This window comes from Salvelinus namaycush, chromosome 31 (assembly GCF_016432855.1).
Source record: "Salvelinus namaycush isolate Seneca chromosome 31, SaNama_1.0, whole genome shotgun sequence".
In the NCBI taxonomy this organism is placed as follows: domain Eukaryota; kingdom Metazoa; phylum Chordata; class Actinopteri; order Salmoniformes; family Salmonidae; genus Salvelinus; species Salvelinus namaycush.
This window is the reverse complement of record NC_052337.1, coordinates 42,376,038-42,391,334: the sequence shown is the minus strand read 5'-3', so window position 1 is coordinate 42,391,334 and position 15,297 is coordinate 42,376,038. Positions and strand designations below refer to the sequence as shown.

At 41.6% G+C, this 15,297-nt stretch overlaps 1 protein-coding gene across 1 annotated transcript; it reads right to left on the bottom strand.

Annotated features, from left to right (window-relative positions):
* Window positions 1-6,274: 6,274 nt before the first annotated feature.
* Window positions 6,275-13,556, bottom strand: LOC120026481 (follistatin-A-like). The gene is made up of 6 exons (XM_038971354.1): window positions 13,387-13,556; window positions 12,306-12,497; window positions 11,816-12,034; window positions 10,737-10,961; window positions 8,751-8,981; window positions 6,275-7,894 (listed from the first exon to the last, which is right to left on the bottom strand). Exons 1-6 carry the CDS (start codon window positions 13,478-13,480, stop codon window positions 7,878-7,880), a joined length of 978 nt encoding a protein of 325 aa, XP_038827282.1. The 5' UTR covers window positions 13,481-13,556; the 3' UTR covers window positions 6,275-7,877.
* Window positions 13,557-15,297: the final 1,741 nt, after the last annotated feature.

The window sequence follows — 15,297 nt, the reverse complement described above, 5'->3', positions numbered from 1 at the left end:
TATTTCAATTGACTGATTTACTTTAATGAACTATAACTCAGTAAAATAATTTTGTTCAGTGTATATTGATTTAACCGGACTAACAGGTTGTTACATAAATCTAATTTCAATATATTCATCAGAACTATAGTACCAGTCAAAAGTTTGAACACACCTACTCATTCAAGGGTTTTTCTTTATGTTTACTATTTTCTACATTGTAGAATAATAATGAAGACATCAAAACTATGAAATAACACATATGGAATCATGTTGTAACCAAAAAAGTAATCAAACAAATCAAAATAGATTTTAGATTTTAGATTCTTAGAAGTAGCCACCCTTTGCCTTGATAACAGCTTTGCACACTCTTGGCATTCTCTTAACCAGCTACACCTGGAATGCTTTTTCAACAGTCTTGAAGGAGTTCCCACATATGCTGAGCACTTGTTGGTGGCTTTTCCTTCACTCTGCGGTCAAACTCATCCAAAACCATCTCAATTGGGTTGAGGTCGGGTGATTGTGGAGGCCAGGTCATCTGATGCAGCACCCCATCATTGCTTGGTCAAATAGCCTTTACACAGCCTGGAGGTGTGTTGGGTCATTTTCCTGTTGAAAAACAAATGATAGTCCCACTAAGCGCCAACCAGATGGGATGGCGTATTGCTGCAGAATGCTGTGGTAGCCATGCTGGTTGAGTGTGCCTTCAATTCTAAATAAATCACAGGCAGTGTCACCAGCAAAGCAGCCCCACACCATCACACCTCCTCCTCCATGCTTCACGGTAGGAACCACACATGCGGAGTTCATCCGTTCACCTACTCTGCATCTCACAAAGACACGACGGTTGGAACCAAAAATATCAAATTTCCACCGGTCTAATGTCCATTGCTCGTGTTTCTTGCCCCAAGCAAGTCTCTTCTTCTTATTAGTGACCTTTAGTAGTGGTTTCTTCGCAGAAATTCAACCATGAAGGCCAGATTCACACAGTCTCCTCTGAACAGTTGATGTTGAGATGTGTCTGTTACTTGAACTCTGTGAAACATTTATTTGGGCTGCAATATAAGGTGCAGCTAACTCTAATGAACTTATCCCCTGCAGCAGAGGTAACTCTGGGTCTTCCTTTCCTGTGGCGGTCCTCATGAGAGCCAGTTTCATCATAGCGCTTGATGGTTTTTGTGACTGCATTTGAAGAAACTTTCAAAGTTCTTGAAATGTTCCGTATTGACTGACCTTCATGTCTTAAAGTCATGATGGACTGTCGCTTCTCTTTGCTTACTTGTTAAAAGGTGTGCCTTTTAACAAGGCACACCTGTTAATTGAAATGCATTCCAGAGGACTACCAAATGAAGTTGTTTGAGAGAATGCCAAGGGTGTGCAAAGCTGTCATCAAGGAAAAGGGTGGCTACTTTGAAGAATCTCAAATATGAAATATATTTTGATTTTTTTAACACTTTTTTTGGTTACTACATGATTCCATATGTGTTATTTCATAGTTTTGATGTCTTCACTATTGTCAACGTCACTGTTTCAACGTCATGCCATCAATCTAAATAAAGAGTTATATTGGTATAAAATGTGAAGCCATAGTCCAACAATTTTTGCCTGAACATTGACTTCATGTCAACACATTTAGCTTCCATACTCATTTGCGTAGACTACCTAAAAAACAATAGCTGGTTGAAAGTAAGTCCTCTACATTTTCTTACACAAGTTGTATGTGAAAGTTTATTCGGAGTAAGGTTGGCTTTATGTAAGCTACATTGACATCTGATTTGCCTAATGGACACCATCATTTCAACGTGAAGCTAGGTATACTGTCATTCGTCCATAGTTGATTGGAACTTTGGAAGTCAAGAGGTAGTTAACATTAGCCCTGTAAATATGATGCAAATTCATGATATTAATAATACACTTTTACTTTTGGACATTGTCTTTTATATATGTTATTCATAATATACACTATCCAAGCAGAAGATACACCTTCAATTGTTGATATTTGGTTGCGTTCATAATTCAATATCCAGTTTGTTTACAAATGAATGCTTGATTTGTTGCATTCACGTCTCCATCTCAACCAAAAATGAAAGTGAATGAATAGCACTAAATCAAATCAAACTTTAAATGCGCTTCAAATAAAGTTTGATTCGATTTAGTCCTATTCTTCAAGTTAGAGTTTTGGTGGAGATGGAGACGGGAATCCATCATATTAATAATTTGTAGATTCAATTTGAAATCAACCAACCATGTACAAGATAATATCCAAAGGTAAAATTATATTATTAATATAATGAATTTGGCATCCTAAGGGGTAATGCTAACTACTTCTAAACTTCCAAAGATCAAATCAACCATGGATGAATTATAGTATACCTAGCTTCCCTTTGAGTTGATGGTGTCCAATTGGGCAAATCAGATGTCAATGTAGCCTACATAAACCCAACCTCACTCCGAATGTACTTTCACATACAGCTTGTGTAAGAAAAGTTAAAGGACTTACTTTCAACTATTCAATGTTATTCAGGTTGACTACGCAAATAAGTATGGAACCTGATCAATGTCTAAATGTGGTGGGATGATAGCTCAGCTGAAACGAACTCACATTGTTAGGAAACATAAGCAGGAAGAGTGTATTACCCCTCATATACCAGTAGGAGTCACTGTTCAAGTAGAACTCATTGGACTGTGGCTTCTCATTTTACTTAATATTTATCTTTATTTCAGCTGATAGCATTACGCTGAAACAATGATGTTGATTCAAAGATACCATTTTACTATCAGCATTGACACAAGGTCAAATAAAATATGTCTACTCAAATATGAAATTCCACCATCCAATGTACTATTGAATATAGGATTTTAACGTTTCTACGTGGAATTTTTATTGCAATTTTAACATATACACTACCGTTCAAAAGTTTGGGGTCACTTAGAAATGTTCTTGTTTTTGAAAGAAAAGCATTTTTTTCCCATTAAAATAACGTCAAATTGAACAGAAATACAATGTAGACATTGTTAATGTTGTAAATGACTATTGTAGCTGGAAACGGCAGATTTTTTATGGAATATCTACATAGGCCCATTATCAGCAACCATCACTCCTGTGTTCCAATGGCACGTTGTGTTAGCTAATCAAAATTTATAATTTTAAAAGGCTAATTGATCATTAGAAAACCCTTTTGCAATTATGTTAGCACAGCTGAAGGCAGAGTTGCAAAGAAAAAGCCATATCTCACACTGGCCAATAAAAATAAAAGATTAAGATGGGCAAAATAATAAACACTGGACAGAGGAACTCTGGCTAGAAGGCCAGCATCCCGAAGTCGCCTATACTTCACTGTTGACGTTGAGACTGGTGTTTTTCTCTTTCTATTCTGGTTAGAGCCAGTTTGTGTTGTTCTGTGAAGGGAGTGGTACACAGTGTTGTATGAGATCTTCAGTGTCGTGGCAATTTCTCACATGGAATAGCCTTCATTTCTCAGAACAAGAATAGACTGACGAGTTTCAGAAGAAAGTCTTTGTATCTGGCCATTTTGAGCCTGTAATCGAACCCACAAATGCTGATGCTCCAGACACTCAACTAGTCTAAAGGCCAGTTTTATTGCTTCTTTAATCAGAACAACAGTTTACAGCTGTGCTAACATAATTTCAAAAGTGTTTTCTAATGATCAATTAGCTTTTTAAAATTAACTTTGATTAGCTAACACAACGTGCCATTGGAACACAGAAGTGATGGTTGCTGATAATGGGCCTCTGTACGCCTATGTAAATATTCCATTAAAAATCAGCCGTTTCCAGCTGCAATAGTCATTTATAATATTTACACTGTATTTCTGATCAATTTTATGTTATGATAATGGACAAAAGAAAATGCTTTTCTTTAAAAAACGATCAGGTTTCAGGGAAGACCGAAGTGCAGACTGTGTTGAAGTAACAATGTTTATTGTAACAACATAGGCAGGCAAACGACAGGTCAAAGCAGGCAGGGGTCGATAATCCAGAGTAGTGGGGCCAAGGTACAGGACGGCAGGCAGGCCCAGGGTCAGGTCAGGCAGAGGTCGGTAATCCAGAGTAGGGGCAAAGGCACAGGACGGCAGGCAGGACAGGCAAGGGTCAAAACCAGGAGGACGAGGAAAAAGAGAGACTGGGGAAAGCAGGAGCTGAGACAACCCGCTGGTTGACTTGAACAAACAAGACAAACTGTCAACAGACAGACAGAAAACACAGGTATAAATACACAGGGGATAATGGGGAAAATGGGCGACACCTGGAGGTGGGTGGAGACAAGCACAGAGACAGGTGAAACAGATCAGGGCGTGACAAAAACAAGGACATTTCTTAGTGACCCCAAACTTTTTAACAGTAGTGTACATCTGATGATTATGTTGAAATTCAATTGATGTAACAACCTGTTAGTCAGGTTAAGTCAAAAGTATTAAGTTGAAGTTTTACCCTAATTTCAATGTTTACAACGCTGGTTGAAATTAGATGAAAACAGTACTAGTTGATTACTTTTTTCAAATCCAGTGTATTTTCCGCATTGATTCCATTTCACAATACGTCGACAAATTGCGTTGATTCAACCAGTGTGTGCCCAGTGGGACAGTACTGTTTCAATTTCAATAGATCCCCAGTGTTACTTCATTCCTTTCTCAGAGTGTATAAGTGGTAGCGTACACTCTGTGCTGTGATGTGCTCCCAGCTCCCAGCCAGCCCCCTGCCCTGCGGGGACCTGCTGTGACTGACTGATACAGTCCTTTTCCACAGAAAGCTACACATTTTCACACGTTTCTATTGAACTCCTAAGAGGAGCTCAGCAGGGGTCTATAGCGTGTCCGGTTGGGTCTGTCTGTCAGGGCTAGTGGGGTCGGGTCTAGTCTGTCAGGGCTACAGGGGTCTGTCTGTGAACAGGAAAGAGGAAAGGATTCATATAACACACTCATCCGGTCCGTCTAACTAGACTAGTCCAAAAAGGTCCCCCGTTTCTGGCAGACTGCATTGTGTGTGGGCAGCACTTTGAGCACCCCGTCAAGCACTGTTAACGTCTAACACTTTTCGTATGAAACTTCAGCCACACCTCCTTTTTTGAGTCATTGGTTCCCTCTCTTCTCTCTTCTCTCTCTCTCTCTATGCCTGTCTGTCTCTCTGGCTATCTGTCTCTCTCTCTGTCTGCCTCTCTTTCTCCCCCTCTCTCTTTCTCCCCTCTCTATCTCGCGCCCTCCCTCCCTCCCTCAAAATGTCCTCTTCTCCTATTAAAAACAGCCATGACATTCTGCAATCCTTTTTCATTGTCTACTGTATGTGCAATCCAAATACAAGTCCTTATATAAATATGTGTCTGATCATTTCTAGGACTTTATAATCTATGAAAGTAACTTAAGTGATGAGTCACTGGTTCTCAGTGCAACCTTCCAGGTTTTGCCTTTCATGCTGTGCCAAGGTCAGGAGAGAAGAGAGAGAGTAAACTCACCTCTGATGCCACCATGGGAAATTCTCCCACTCAGCTCAGCCTCGGCTCAGACTGTCGCATCAGCATTTCCATAATGTTGTTATATTAGCAGTGTGGACTCCCAAGCCCAGGCAGCATTTTCCAAAAAAGACAGACAAGGACCAGTCACGGCACACACAGTACGATTAGAATCGCATTTACTGCTGCTGAAATGTGATTAGATGAGAGTCTCGGGTTCAGATCCAAGGCAGAGCAGGGAGAGGGATGGAGAGGAGGAGAGCTGCTGGGCTGGTTCATGTCTGCTGGACCCTGATGCCCCCGATCTCTCGCACGCACGCACACACACACACACACACACACACACACACACACACACACACACACACACACACACACACACACACACACACACACACACACACACACACACAGGGGGAGAAAGAGAGACCGAGACCAAACACAACAACTTAGCACAGAAGCTAAGTCAGCTTTTCACACGGCTGGGGAAACGATGCCAAACAAGCTTCAGTCGATCAGCCACAAGTTTTATCTACCGGTTTAAATATGGCTGCGACTGAGTGACACAGTTCTGTCCTGCACATGGAGATAAATACAGTATCTATCTATGTGGTCCTTCAGCACAAGTAACATATAACACTCAGGTAGTGGAGCACTGAGGAGAGGAAATGACTGACTGACTGTCTGGCTGTGATTGTATTAATGCAAATCTGATGATGATGTAGAACACTGGACTGGATTGACTACACAGGAGAGGAGAAGTAGGTATTCGTTTTGTGTCGTGTGTGTGTAAATGGTAGACAAAGCACAACAAGTTTGAGGGAAAAAATGATTTTATTCTTTACTCTCTTGCCCTGTACAAATATCATCATCATAGCTATTATGTACATTTAACATTCACATAAAAAATACAAAACTATATATTTATGACTGAATCTCTAGTCAACATAATATAACAAAATAGACCAAGGTTTATTCATCGATATTTATCCCCACTGTAAATTTAGCAGCTGCTATCTTCTGAAAACAGATTTCTGTCTTGGACAAACAGGTAGTAAATTTACCGCAGCAGTTAAGTCATATGAATATACCCCAAAGTGTGAGGAAATACAACATGCTCAAGTGTGATATATTGTATGTGATGAACATTGTGTGGTAAATTGCATTTACTTGGCTCAGAGGGAGTGATATCAATTCAATAATTGACCGCACTGAAAAACATTGGCAAATCAAAGTGCACAAGAGTATCAATGGCACATTATGAAATATGAAAAACAAAAATATTGTCGACTCAAAAATGAAAAATGAAATGATTCCTACTCAGATGTTGTATAAAACATAAGACATATACATTGTTTCAGTCACAGTATTCTCCATCCTCTTCCCCATAATGCACAAAGGCTATTACATATCTGAAGGGAAAGAGACAATTGACTAAAAGTATTGGTATATGCACTGTACTGGGACTAGGACGGGTAACTTTTGTTCAACAAAAACTAGACAAAGCCATTTTGGTCAGCTTTGAGTTGTAAACAAAACCAGGGCCTTTCTCTCACAAGGGTATGTACATCAGTGAGCAATAAGTTCTCAATAAAATAAAATCCTAATCTTTTCCCACGACAAGCAGATGTGTACAGCTCAGATAGAGAATTGCGTGACAGGGGTTTACATGAGAAGAACATCAATGTGGGTAGCATTGCACCTTAAATAAATAATACACTTTCTCTTTGGATAAAATGCAAGAGACAAAGGGTATACAGTAAGACAGACTGACACTGTAAATGTATAAATAATAATCAACACAATATATAAATACATACAAGTAAACAACACGCAGACGTTTTGAAATATACGATTGCTTAGTTCCTCTTCTCTTCCTAGGTCCGGTTTCCCAAAAGCTTCTTAAGGCTAAGTTCATGGTTAGAGCCACAGGCTCTTAGCCTTAAGATGCATTTGGGAAACTGGGCTCAGCACAATAAATAATCATACACTTTATGTACAGTATGAACAGTATTCTGTGGCTGACCTGAAACACCGTTCCTCTATTATGAATGTTTATCATCCGGTCTGTGTTGGAGGATGTATTGATTGAGGAAATTCCTAGTATTCCTGCTCTTTTTCCTCCTCCTTCCTCGTCCTCCTCTTCCTCAAAGTTCCGTGTCTGATGATGAACATATGGAGGAACAAATGGTTCGCCTGCTGTTGCATCAGTGGACGTAACAACAGCACAGAATCTCACTGCAAAACTTTTAGCTCCTTTTCCTTGACTTGATTCACTGGCGGTCTTCTTCTCCCGTGTGGGACATGAAGCAAGGTGATTCTGGTTATCATAGAAGCTGGGTCCTGGGAGGCTGACACGCTGGGGTGTTGGCTGGGCTGGGCAGGGCAGTGGTGGTCGTGGTGGTGTATGAGGGTTAGTTGGCTCAGTGGTTTAAACCTGGTTTAAACCTGAAAATAGAGAGAACAGAACAGAGCTCATATACTCATCCTTACAGTACAATATAATACAACTTAAAAGTCTGCTCTGAAACTCTGCTTTCAGCTGATGCACAAGACGGGACTGGGACTTATCCCATTTCTGCAAAGGACCACCCTGTTAGTGTGGTATTTGCCCTTTAAAAATATTTATCTTCAAAACAAACATCCACAGGCAGATGTAGTCAAAACCCCATCCAAAAAACAACCCATCCAAAACCCAGTCCTCATAATCCACATGCTGAAATAATTTAATCACAGCAACATTACTGTTTACTGTTTACAGGAGAAATGCAAGGCATTGTGGTAATTATAGGAAGGATACACTGAGAGACATTCATCCATGTTTTGAATTAATCAAACATCACGGGAACAATAGAATAACAGTCACTTTATGAGGTGGTCGGTCATAAGGTCTGCCTTTACATTGTATTTTAGGCTGATTTCTTCCACAGAGAGAGATTAAGACTACATTATCATACGTGTACAAGCAAGTTATTTTTGTGCAAGTGACTTTGCCACAATCGGCACACTAAGACAACTTTAACATAACATCACATTGTGAAAATAGAATGAGGGATGGGTTGGAGTTATTTTTATCCTAACTTCCACTTAAGTAAAATGTTAACTTAGTAATGCATTGATGTTACTTAGGATTTTCCTCTCAATGATGACCTTGGGTAAACATTTGTGTAAACTGACTGGGGAAATGCATGTATTGGAGTTGGAGCCACTTTCTCCTAAATTCTCAATGGATGCGTCGCTCTGGTCGAAAGTAGTGCACTATATAGAGAGTAGGGTGCCATTTCAAATGCAACCGTATACTTACAGTTGCAGGATCCTGAGTGTTTGACCTCCAGGAGGCGCTGCTGAGCACAGGCGGCCTGCCTCATGGAACACTCGCTGGGGTAGGTGTTGTTGTCACTGGCGCACACACTCTCGGCTTGCCGACTCTCTGGACACGCTTCGTCACACACGGAGCAGCGTCCGCGGCCGCTCGCTTCATCCCACAGACAACTCTTTGCTCCCCGACACACAATGTCCTCACATGACATGGCGTCTGGAGAGGAGACCCACACAGAGAGCATCAGACACTATTGTTACACTCCCTCACAGGCCCAGGCCAGTGCAGATCCATTTCTGACTCAAACAGACAGTATGATTCTGTTGATGGCGCCTATAGACTTAGTGCCCTGCCTGTGTGAATTAGAACGGACAGAACAGACACATTTTCTGATGCTTAGTAGACCTACTACTCCAGTATATTCTGACAACGGTCTTTGTGACCGAAAGCTTGGCACATCAAAGCACTAAAATCTTCATCGATCTACAGTACCAGTCAAAAGTTTGGACACACCTACTCATTCAAGTATTTTTTTAATTTTAATTTGTTTTACTATTTTCTACATTGTAGAATAATAGTGAAGACATCAAAACTATGAAATAACACATATGGAATCATGTAGTAGCCAAAAAAGTGTCAAACAAAACAAGATATATTTTAGATTCTTCAAATAGCCACCCTTTGCCTTGATGACAGCTTTGCACACTCTTGGCCTTCTCTCAACCAGCTTCACATGGCATGCTTCTCCAACAGTCTTGAAGGAGTTTCCACATACACTTATTGGCTGCTTTTCCTTCACTCTGCGCTCCAACTCATCCCAAACCATCTCAATTGGGTTGAGGTTGGGTGATTGTGGAGGCCAGGTCATCTGATGCAGCGCTCCATCACTCTCCTGCTTGGTCAAATAGCCCTTACACAGCCTGGAGGTGTGTTGGGTCATTGTCCTGTTGAAAAACAAATGATAGTCCCACTAAGCGCAAACCAGATGGGATGGGGTATCGTTGCAGAATGCTGTGGTAGCCATGCTGGTTAAGTGTGCCTTGAATTCAAAATAAATCACAGACAGTGTCACCAGCAAAGCAGCTACACATTCACACTTCCTCCTCCATGCTTCACGGTGGGAACCACACATGCGGAGATCATCCGTTCACCTACTCTACGTTTCACAAAGACATGACGGTTGGAACCAAAAATCTCAAATTTGGACTCATCAGACCAAAGGACAGATTTACACCGGTCTAATGTCCATTGCTCGTGTTTCTTGGCTCAAGCAAGTCTCTTCTTATTACTGGAATCCTTTGGTAGTGGTTTCTTTACAGCAATTCGACCATGAAGAACTGATTCACACAGTCTCCTCTGAACAGTTGATGTTGAAATGTAACTGTTACTTGAACTCTGTGAAGCATTTATTTGGGCTGCAGCAGAGGTAACTCTTGGTCTTCCTTTCCTGTGGCGGTCCTCATGAGAGCCAGTTTCATCATAGCGTTTTTTGTGACTGCACTTAAAAAAACATTCAAAGTTCTTGACATTTTCCAGATTGACTAACCATCTTGTCTTAAAGTAATGATTGACTGTCGGCTGATTGGCTCACACACATTAAGAAGGAAAGAAATTCCACTAATTAACTTTTAACAAGGTATACCTGTTAATTGAAATGCATTCCAGGTGACTACCTCATGAAGCTGGTTGAGAGAATGCCAAGAGTGTGCAAAGCTGTCATCAAGGCAGAGGTGGCTACTTTGAAGAATCTCAAATAGAAAATATATTTTGATTTGTTAAATACTTTTTTGGTTACTACATGATTCCATATGTGTTATTTCATAGTTCTGATGTTCTCACTATTATTCTACAATGTAGAAAATAATAAAAATAAAGAAAAACCCTTGAATGAGCAGGTGTGTCCAAAGTCCATTCTACAACGGATGTATCAACTTCACGTACAACTCCACATATTGACGCTCTAGTACTTACCAACGCATTTCCCTTCGTAGGCCACACCAATGGACCTTCCCAAGATGCATGTGGCTCTCCTCAGGTGGCAGGAGCTGGCGTAAACAACACCATCGTTCCCACACAGGTACTGGTCTGGTGACGTCACTTCTGGACACTGGTGGTTACATGTCACACAGTAGGCGTTATTCGTCTGGTCCACGACACACGACGCGCTACCGGGACAGCGGACTCCATGACATGTCTCTGTGGATGGAAACACGCACACACACACAGAGACAGAAACATTTAGAGGCATGACTGACATATGTGACACTGTTCATGACATGTGAACCATTCAATTACACACAATTAGATCATTTCCCTTCACCAATCTCAGATCACGCCAGGTGAGTATTCACTCACATGTGATGTTTGTTTTTACCTTGCTGCTATAGAGCAGTCATATATAAGCTTTCCTTACTGCCCAAGTTTGACTTAGCCTATGTGTGAAGTCAGATGACAGACTCCGCCTCACACTTCTGGTCTTTTTTTGGACCTGCATAACTCTAAAGTTGTCTAAACCAGCTGTTTCTATGCCCATGCACCAGAACATGTGCTGTGAATCAGGTTGGTACACTAGTCTACAATAGTTGATACTCATCCTTACACACGGTGTGTGCACCGTCTACCAGTGAGTGAGTCCTGGCCCAATTTAGGCAGTGAGCCTAGTAATGCCTAGTCTACTGCCTCCAGGTCATAAACAGTAAGTACAGTAAGCCCCTTGTGCCATACATGGGAAAACAGTCTTTTAACCTAAGCCTGGTATAGTCTCACAAGTCAGACAATTGCTTCCGAAATAATACACATAAGTGAAAGACTGGAAATGGAAGCTAAGTCTGGCTGAAAGTTCCTCACTGAAAGTGAGAGCATGTCCTCATTTGACCCTGTATAAATGAACTGGCTGGGTTGCAAAATTCCTGAAACGTTTCCAAAAATTCCCAGAATCAAGAGGGAATAAGCAGGGAGGGATCTTACAACTGGGATACTGTATCTGGAAAACGTAAGAATTTTGGCAAAGTTTCCAGAATTTTCCTACCCTAATCCTGAGAGGGACTTACTGCGGCAGCGCCCGTGATACTGGACCTCCAGGTTGGGATGGTTTCGGCATCGGGCCCTGAGCATGGTGCACTCGTCCCTGTAGGACTTTCCATCGGACCCACAGACGGACCCCTGCCCTGTGACGTTGGAGCAGTCTGGAGCACACACACACCTAGGCTTGTTCCTCTTGTTCATCTTGCATCTCTTCCCAGGACCACAGTCGACGCTGTCGCATGTTTCTGAAATGGATGGATGGATGGTTGGGTGGATGGATGGATGGACGGATGGAGGAACCGGTCATCATACATAATGGGTCCGTCTGATATAAGGACAAATGCCTTTATCAAAACCCATTACTACAGGATACTATGTGGGAGTAATTACTTAACATTACATGCCACACACTTTATAGCATGTTGGAGTTTTTTGCAAGAAGTTCCACCAGGTTTCAGAATAATGTTGCACCGCTTGCAATGAGGACATTCATCATCACCACACACTTTCACTCACCTTTACAAGGTATGCAATTAGGCGCGCCTCCATTGAAGATCATCCACCGGAACAGTGTGCTGTTGGGCACGTCTTCCTCGGTCCATGCCGTGCCCAGACGACCACTCCGGCAGCAGTCCTCCCGGGTCATCCCGGACATGTAGAGCACCTGGCACCGGCCGTTCTTACCCTGCTGCAACCAGCAGTTACCGGCTGGAGAGAGACAGCCCATGTCCAATAAACGTCTCATATCACAGGTATAACGGTAAAGTAGAGCCTTATTTGAGCAGGCTACAGCTTAAACAACACCACATCCCCCCCTATAGCACCCTAGAACTTTGCTCTAAACAAAAAAGTATACATGGATATATATATATATATGTGTGTGTGTGTGTGTGTGTGTGTGTGTGTGTGTGTGTGTGTGTGCGTGCGTGCGTGCGTGCGTGTGTTTAGAGCAAAGTTCTACAACACAGGCTGTGCCAAATGTGTCTGATTGCGTAAAGACCAATAAATCCCAACGCAGCGGGATTTCACCAAAGGACGCACGAGAGGAGCCGCGCGTAACTCCTCCTTGGGACTCACCAGTCCATCTGTCTCAGCTCAGCTCGTAGGACATTGACCCACTTGTAAAGGTATAGGGAGTCATGTTGACCAATCTCCATGTGCAATAGATTCCTTCTTCAGACTACCCACGCGTGATTTTATGATGCATAGCATTTTGCCATGAACTCCATTAGAGCCAACATCTTTTGTTTTAGACACAATCACCAATCGTTTAATACAAAATCACCCATATGTTCTTATGACGTATTTGAAAGATGCATTTACTGAGCTTGGTACCGCGTTTTCTTAGAAAATGTGGTAATTTGGAAGTGTAAAAAACATGAAAGTACATAACTACAACTGAATTCAGTCCAGAAAGTCAGAAACAAAGATATAACTCAAAGTTACGCACCCATGCAGTCGCCTTTCCATTTTGTATGAAATAAGACACTAGGTTGAATGAAGGTTCCCATGGACTGATGCACCAAGGACAAATGTCGCCTACAACTTGACCTTAAAAAGTTATGCCATATCACATAATTAATCATAGCATACTCACCCTGGACTTTGTGGTCCTCCATAAAGTGAGTGAACCACATGAAAAGCGCAATCACGCCTTGGCGGAGCTGCGGTGTTTGTAGCATCCTAAACATGAGGACAGAAGGCGGACTGGCGTGAGCGACTAGACGCGCAGCGGAGAAGTTGTGTCTGTGCGCACGTAATGCCAACCCTCAGTGAGTGACTGTCAAATTGTCCGACTCCGTCTCTCTTTTTAAATCTTTAAGGGGGTCTCCCCAAGCAGAATATCTGAAGTGGGCGGTCTTCAAATTGGTGGGGGGTGGAGAGAAAGATATATTTTATAATAGCTTCCCCTTCATCAGGTAGCCTACTGAAGAGCAACTCAATATTGAGCATGCATTAAAGACTGCTTTGGGGGCAGGAGTAGTGACGGTGGAGGTGCGTATAGATATTGGCGCAATGTTGACCAGAGAGGGGATTAATATCAGTCCCGAAATCCCAGAAAATATCGGCTTTTAATTTATCTGACTTTCATTTATCTGCATGTCCAGCCCTTAGATTTAGCCTCGCAATGAAGTGTTTTACCTTTTTCTTTTCAGGACAACCATGGCTACAAGTAGAACACAAAACAATTTGATATAAGTAGTTGCATTCATGAGTTGTACAAATGTCAATACAAAAATAAGGTATGCCAAAGCAAATACCTGATACAAATGTATGAATGAATATGAATGCTATGTGTATACTGTGTGGAGTTTGAGTTTGTGACAGCAACTATGTGAGCTTATTACAGTATTATAGACATTATGTCCTGAGATTTTCTGTGACCTTCTATGTAGAAGAACCCCTTAATCACTCTCGTGTAGCGTCATAGAGCGAAACATGTGGTAGTGAGAGAGTATCATCTTTTCATGAATGGAATTGAATGGTTTGCAGCTCAAACCATTCGGACTCCACATACATTTGTGTAAAAAGACCAAGCCACCGGCGCCTTCGGGACTCTCTCAAACACCGCTCTAGCTCAGCCCCTGTTAATCACACAGACTAATGGATGGTATCTCCCGTTAATCATACAGACTAATGGTTGGCATCGACAGATGTAGAAGAAATATACCAATCCAATGGTACAACCCGGAAGTCTGTAGCTCAAACACACAAGGTTTAAAAGAGGTTAGAAGTCCAAAACGTGCAGGCTTTATGGTGGGACTCACACCTTTTTGTTCAGATGTCATAAATTGTAGGCTACCTGTGTCATGACCTGTACAGATACTTGAACACCATGTGATGTATATGTTTCACAGCTCATTTGCTGTTGTTTGCTCCAAAAAAATGTGTTGAGTAAAATGTCATACTACCAGCTCAGTTTTAAATTGTCATTGAAATTAATTTGATGCAAAAAAATAAAATATTACAAGAGTGATTTCTTGTCAAGCGAGAAATACGAATGCAAATAGAGTTACTGGAATGTGCAGAATTATTTTCCTGTGGGCTAGTACCCCCATGCATAGGCTGTGGCCTCAGTTCCAGTTTTGATGCGTTAATCTTTTTAAGTGCTCCATTGCAGTGTGGATAGATAGCGACTAACAGATGATAATAATAGCTGTTAGAATACCACCATTCCAACAATAGATTGGACAGTTGTTTGGCCCTCACTCGCTGGGGTCAAATATATAAATATAGGCTGTCCAATCCCGTCTCCAAAGAGGCTTTTAAAGATAAACGTAATTCGTTACCCAAAGTTTAGCTGCCTGCTGACAGCCTTAGTGTTGCTTGTATATGGATCTTCCCCATATGTCTCAACGCGTCAACAGGTAGCATCTCACGTTGCATTCAAGGTAAACGCTGGAGAATCTCTTCTCAATCGGAAATGACCTTTATATTTCTATGGGGCCGGAGAAATGTATCCACTCTCAAATTAAGAGACAGCTGCTATGGACGCAATGACTTTTTC

Excerpts from the sequence above, each read along its gene's own strand:
- LOC120026481 (XM_038971354.1), bottom strand. The coding sequence starts at position 13,480 with ATGTTTAGGATGCTACAAACACCGCAGCTCCGCCAAGGCGTGATTGCG. Across the intron at positions 12,498-13,386 it reads GGAGGACCACAAAGTCCAGG|CCGGTAACTGCTGGTTGCAG; the intron begins GTGAGTATGCTA and ends GTCTCTCTCCAG. Across the intron at positions 8,982-10,736 it reads CTACGAAGGGAAATGCGTTG|ACGCCATGTCATGTGAGGAC; the intron begins GTAAGTACTAGA and ends TCTCCTCTCCAG.